This window comes from Astatotilapia calliptera, chromosome 7 (assembly GCF_900246225.1).
Source record: "Astatotilapia calliptera chromosome 7, fAstCal1.2, whole genome shotgun sequence".
In the NCBI taxonomy this organism is placed as follows: Eukaryota; Metazoa; Chordata; class Actinopteri; order Cichliformes; family Cichlidae; genus Astatotilapia; species Astatotilapia calliptera.
The window spans coordinates 12,629,926-12,636,094 of NC_039308.1; the positions used below are offsets into that span (position 1 = coordinate 12,629,926).

At 37.1% G+C, this 6,169-nt stretch overlaps 1 protein-coding gene across 1 annotated transcript; it reads right to left on the bottom strand.

The window, feature by feature from the left end:
• Nucleotides 1-2,220: 2,220 nt before the first annotated feature.
• crhbp (corticotropin releasing hormone binding protein) lies at nt 2,221-5,644 on the bottom strand. The gene is made up of 7 exons (XM_026176889.1): nt 5,507-5,644; nt 5,327-5,420; nt 4,760-4,917; nt 4,088-4,298; nt 3,337-3,482; nt 2,675-2,792; nt 2,221-2,588 (listed from the first exon to the last, which is right to left on the bottom strand). The coding sequence occupies exons 1-7, from the start codon at nt 5,594-5,596 to the stop codon at nt 2,434-2,436; spliced, it is 972 nt and encodes a 323-aa protein (XP_026032674.1). The 5' UTR covers nt 5,597-5,644; the 3' UTR covers nt 2,221-2,433.
• Between the last annotated feature and the right edge of the window lie 525 nt (nt 5,645-6,169).

The following is a 6,169-nucleotide window of genomic DNA, read 5'->3' on the forward strand; positions in this document are numbered from 1 at the left end:
AATGATGGTACAGTCGGTGTAATGTACACTCGTGCAATTAGAAAAACATGTAACACATAGGCTTTAACAAAAAGGATTTTCTGCTGTAAAGCATCTGAGATCCTAATGGTCTTGCCACTCATTGCTTTTGTATCCACAAACTATTAAGAACAACACCTTTGTGAAGCACACTGTTGCACAGGTGACAGTTTTCTTCATTGATATTCACAAAATATAAATACAAGGTTATTATTTAGCGTCAATAGCAGCAGCATATGTTTTGTATCCAACTTTGTCCACACTATTCAAAAAAGATAAAGACCACCAATGTGGCTTCAGGACACTGTCACACATACACACACGCATACAGACCTACAGTTGTTGGCTATAAAGTCTTGGGCAGTCGTTCATCACCAGCTTGTGCCTGCACATGTCTCTCAATGATAATACACCTTCAGGCCTTTAATCACAGGTCGCCCCATTGGTTTGTGTGATTCAGGCATTAATATTTTAGAGATACCGCCTGCTGTTTTCTCTGTAGTGACAACAAGAGTTCGTTATGTACCCAGGACAGTCATCAAAGGCAGTGACATCATTCCACATATGAGGTAATGATGAAGAAACACGTACTCCACTGAACACATGATGGTTTTGCAGACATGGGTTTGCTAAGACAGGAGCCCACAATGTCTGACTTCACCTGATATGCCCTAAATCTCCTGCATTTAACTGGTGACACGTAATTACTTTCAACAGTGAATCCATGTTTCTTCTTATATCTTTGCAAATAACTCATTCATAACTGTAGTTGTGACAGAGATGACAGACACATTTTATTAAGATTTGCAGACCCTACTCCACCTCTGTTTTAGTTTTTTGGCAATCTACATTTACCATGAAAATTTCTATGTTGTGTATATAGATTAAAAGCACCAAATGTTAGCATGGAGCCAAAAACTGGATTATTTAAGCATGCTAGAGGGTGAACATGAGTTAAAAAAAAAAAAAAAAAAGATTTAGGAAGCATTTAGCAAAATAACCAGTCGATGTAAACTAGAATAGAATAGAATAGGATAGAATAGAATTCAACTTTATTGTCATTGCACATGTCACAAGTACAAGGCAACGAAATACAGTTTGCATCCATCCAGAAGTGCTTTAGCCATGATATAGATATATTACAGAAATGGGTCTGTTATAGGTATGAAGGTACAAAAATGTGTCTATTATGGGTATGTTACAATGTACACGGTATGAAAGTATGTTATGAATATGCTATAACTATAAGTATGTACAGGCTGTAGTGGGTATACAAGCTATGTACAGTCTATGAAGAGGATATAAATATGAAACTATACAGAAATATGCAAGTTATAAACAGTTGTAGAATTATAATTATCATATTGTACAGAATGATTGTTTATACAGAATTATACAGTAGTGCAGTTAAGATAAGTTAAATATGTGGCTAATTTCTACAGAGGCTATATAAAGTGCTAGTGGGTGTGTGTATGTTCAGTCCATTACTTTAACATGGGTCAGATATATATATATATATATATATATATATATATATATATATATATATATAGATAGATAGATAGATAGATAGATAGATAGATAGATAGATAGATAGATAGATAGATAGATAGATAGATAGATAGATAGATAGATAGATAGATAGATCTGACCCACGTTAATAGCTTATATTATCTTTGGGATATTTTAATATGCTTAAAAATTTTTCTGGTACTAGGAGATCAAATCCAAGGTCAAAGTAGAGGTCAAAAGGTCAAATAAAGGTAATATCTTAAAACCTGAGATCTGACTGCTTTTTTATGAATGAATTAAAAGAGAGTCCATTTTTTTCTTTCTTTTTTTTTTATAATAAGAAAACCCCGGTTGAGTGTTTTGTCATGCAATATCATTTTATTACAAAAAACATTTTTGGTCTTTTTTTTAATCAAATCCCCTCATAATGGCGATGGCATACTCCCTCACTTTACGTTCACCCTCCATGTCCATGATTCAGCACATCACCAGTACTCACACAAACAGAAGGTGACATTCATTTTAGCACCATTCCTTATCAAGAATGTTGATGACAAACTCCCAAAACAACATTATAAGTCTAATTCTGATAAATGCACACAGGGCGCTCACAGCATATAAAAACAAGTGTGGTTCCACCAAACACAAAAGGACACTTAATTAAATTTATTTACAATAAGATGAATGAAATTTAAAAGAAAAATCTATTTTAATAAATGTAAAGTCGAGTGTGTAATATCATAATAGTCCTATGACACTTGTCTTTTATTTTTCATACACTTTTATTTCAATGTCCTCAGACATTTTATCTAATCAGAGGGACTGACTGTTACTTTCACTTAAAGCCATTTTAAAAACATTTGCAGTCAAATGCTACATTTGTCACATAAGATCCTGTTAGGATCAGTTATTGAAACAGAAATCTTCCACGTTGTTGAGTTTGATCGTCTGTAGCTCCTGGCTGTCTAATAGCCTGTAGCTGAAAGACACGCGGTTGACAAACTTCCCGCTGGACACCATCCTCACCACAGTGTTATCACAGCCAATCTTCATGTGAGCTGCAGGTAGAGCAAAAGGAAATCTTAAGTCTTGACTGGTGTTTTATTTAAAGAGAAGAGGAGGCAGAGAGATGGTGTGCACTTACTTGGTCCAGTGAAAGCGATGCAGAGGTCAGTAATGGGAAGCAGCTTTGATGTATCAATGCTGTTTCCCCCCAGCAGCTGTACAAAGTCTCCTGATTCTGCACATCCGGGCATGGATCTCTATGGAAATCAACATAGAGTGTGATACAAATACTAACTAACAAATACTAAATACTTATTGTGCAAAATAAAGGTACATATAGTGAATTTTTAAGGACAACATATATTATGATAATATGTGTTTTTTAATAAAAAATATCCTAAGATAAATTATTTTAAGTTTGTAAAAAAAGAAAATGTCCTACCAAGCACACTTTAAAAGCTTTTTACCTTTTTTTATGCTGATGTTATTCTGTTTAGAGCTAAGAGAAAGCACAGGCTGGTGCCATTTCATCTCTTGGAGCTACACCTTGTTGTGACTCTCATTTAAATCACTCCATAACTGATTTGAATCTTATTCCTTATATACCTTATACCTTAGTATGAGATCTGAATTTGTTATAATTTTAGGGGTCTGGTCACTTAAAATCACTAATATTCTCAATGCAAAAATCACTTTTTACTTAAGGTTTCAGTTGCTATATAAACTGAGAAACCCTGTAACACTGAAGATGAATTAAAAGCACTGCGGCAATATTCAAGGGTGTTTAGTGACTTTCTTTACCTTGGGGAGGTGGTTGTAGTGGCCCAGGCTGAACTCTGAGATGCTGATCTCTACTGGATATATGATGGAGAAGCTGCAGTTTCTGTGCTGCTGTGGGATCGCCATTGTGTAACTGCCCTCTGGTGACTGTGACATGACATTGCAGGCTGCAAAACAATAGACAAGGGTGGATGTTGCAAACATGATCACTTTGATGGATGTTCAGATAGAAGCATAGGAATGTACACATAACCTAAAGGCTGGGGTTGTACATGCATGATTCATATATACATGGTGTTAAAGTACCTCTTCAATTTGTTGCATTGAATGACAAATGTCAAAAGGTCAAAAATAATTCTATGCTTGTGGTCTGTTACACAAGCATTTTTCAAAGCACTATTTCACTATTATTATTATATCTAATTAGTAAAGATCAGGTAGTTTCAAAGAAAATGAAGAAAACTTTAATGCCTTCACTGAGGTCAATCTCAAAAACACTTAAAAAGCAGGTTCATCATCTAAGTTGCCCTTTCCTTTCATGTTACTGTGGGAGAGCATTTGCAGCCTGTCCTTGGTCCTCATCCAGGAACACAGTGGTGGCAAACTGTCTACTAATGGTGCAAGTGATGACTAAAGCACCATGTCAGGCTGCCAGTATCACCACTGAATTACACATTAATTGCAGTGTAAATGGGCTGAAAGCTCAAATGGTTATGTTTATGTGCATGCAGGGAATTTTAGAGTTTACTTCTGAAAATGACCGTCTACATACGAAAGGGGTTGGTGTGTTTCCTGACTGTCAGGGTGAAGCTGCTGCCGGCACTGTGAATGCGGAAGAAGACCATGGCCACGTTCTGAGAAGAGCGCACACTTTTCCTCAGCGATCCAGAGTCGCAGTAATCCACATAGCGCTCGAACAAAGGCAGTGGGTGATCGTGGGTGCTGGGAAACTTTTCCCCTTTCATCACCCAGCCGTCGAACACCTTGATGGGATATATATTAAAAGACAGAAGCTTTAAGTAGAATTTTATATTTAATCGCAAATTATTTCTTGATGGTTTTACTAATGATGAGAAAGAATATTAAACTCTTTAGGCCGAAACTTAACCAGTATGCAAACAATAGGGAAGTGATTTTCAGGTAGCTCATCTAAAGGAAGCAGGTTTGTGCCCAATTACTTTATGTTTAAAGAGCATTTTGTCTAATTAGGAACCAAGATAACAGACCCCAGTATTTGGTGACATGGAAACACAGAGAAAAAGCTTTATCACAAAAGCACAAAAAAGTCTATGTCATTTCCTGTAATTATACAAAAATTATGCAATAAAATAACGTTTTAAGCCCTTCAAGCTCAACGTGACCAGATGCATCTACCCATCTTGTGATATTTTGCTCAATATAAGAGGAGGGGGAAGGTGTTTCACGAGAAGCGCTGTTAGCTTACAGTGATGAAGTCTCCTCCCGTGCAGTCAATGTCAACGCTGTCATAATCCACACTGATCACTTCATTGGGCTCTGCCATGAAGAAAGCGGCACAGCTGAGCTGAGGGCGCTCTGCTGTGAAGGTGAACTGGCCCTCCACTGCAACCATGTCCAGACAACCTGAAAGGCATTCCAGGAAAGAATGTGAAAACTTTGCCAACCAAATATGAAAAATTATAAATAAATGAAAACACATTGATCTACTCTAATTACTATTTATTATATTTATTATCCTTTTTTAATATAAATATCTTTTTCTGCTGCGTTTTCATTCATTCTCTACATTCCAGCTCTTTTAGCCTATTGATTATACTTAGGTGTTTATCGAGAGCAATTTTGGTAAAACCAAAATTAAGAGACAGAAAACAAGTCTAATTTACCAAAAGTATACAAAAACGCTACCTCCCCTTTTATCTGTTCTTCAAACGCATAAGTTGCAAAAATTAAAAAACAAAAACAAGGAAAACCAGCATAAACCATCAATTATATGTTTATTTAAAATATTATAGATAGATGTCACGTGACTTACGTAAAGGTCGGCGATACATCAACTCTTCGGGCATTTCTCTCTTGAGTTCCGAGTTGAAAAATGAATATAATTCATCTTTTGTGATTTCGTTGTTCTACAGAGAGTGGGAGAGAAGTTTGGCGCGTCTCGTTTGTACCTTTGAATCTTCTAAGAAGTTTCTGTATCTGTCCGGACACTTACCTCAATATACCTGGAGTCTCCCTTGAGGACGGACAAGCACAACACCAGAAAGAAGAGCTGCTCCCGGAAAGTGCGCTCCATAACGCGCATCTCTGTCTGCAAGGCTCACCTGAGCGGAGAAAGTCTGAGCTCCTCCGCGACAAGCGCTGCTTTTTATAGGAGCAAATACTGTAAGGACCAAGTGACATGTTCGCCCACCGTGGACGCCCTCCCCTCCCATACGATCCACTCCTTAAGCAGCCAATTGCGTAGCTGTGACGAGAGCAAGGGACGAATGGATGAAAAAACAAAGACAGAAAGGGAAAAGCTGATCTTCCCTTCCCACTCATCTTCCCTCAAAGCGACTCAGGTAGCTGCTGCAGCCCTCCCAGACTCATACCGATCATTAAACAACTCACATTGAACATGTTTGCCCTCTTCTCTTTGTTCTAAATCAAAAGTGAAACGAGTGATGCATGCACAAGGGCCTTTTACACTGTGTAACAAAAAGGATATTAAATCCTTTCAGTACTGTGCAAAAGTATTGAGCCACACCTTTTAAAATATTGTATAGGATTATTGAACACAGGTGCAATGATCTATTGAGAAATGTGAAAACACACATGAACATGAACTATATAAGACAAAAACATAGTTGTGCATCGTTGTTATGACCACCTTTCA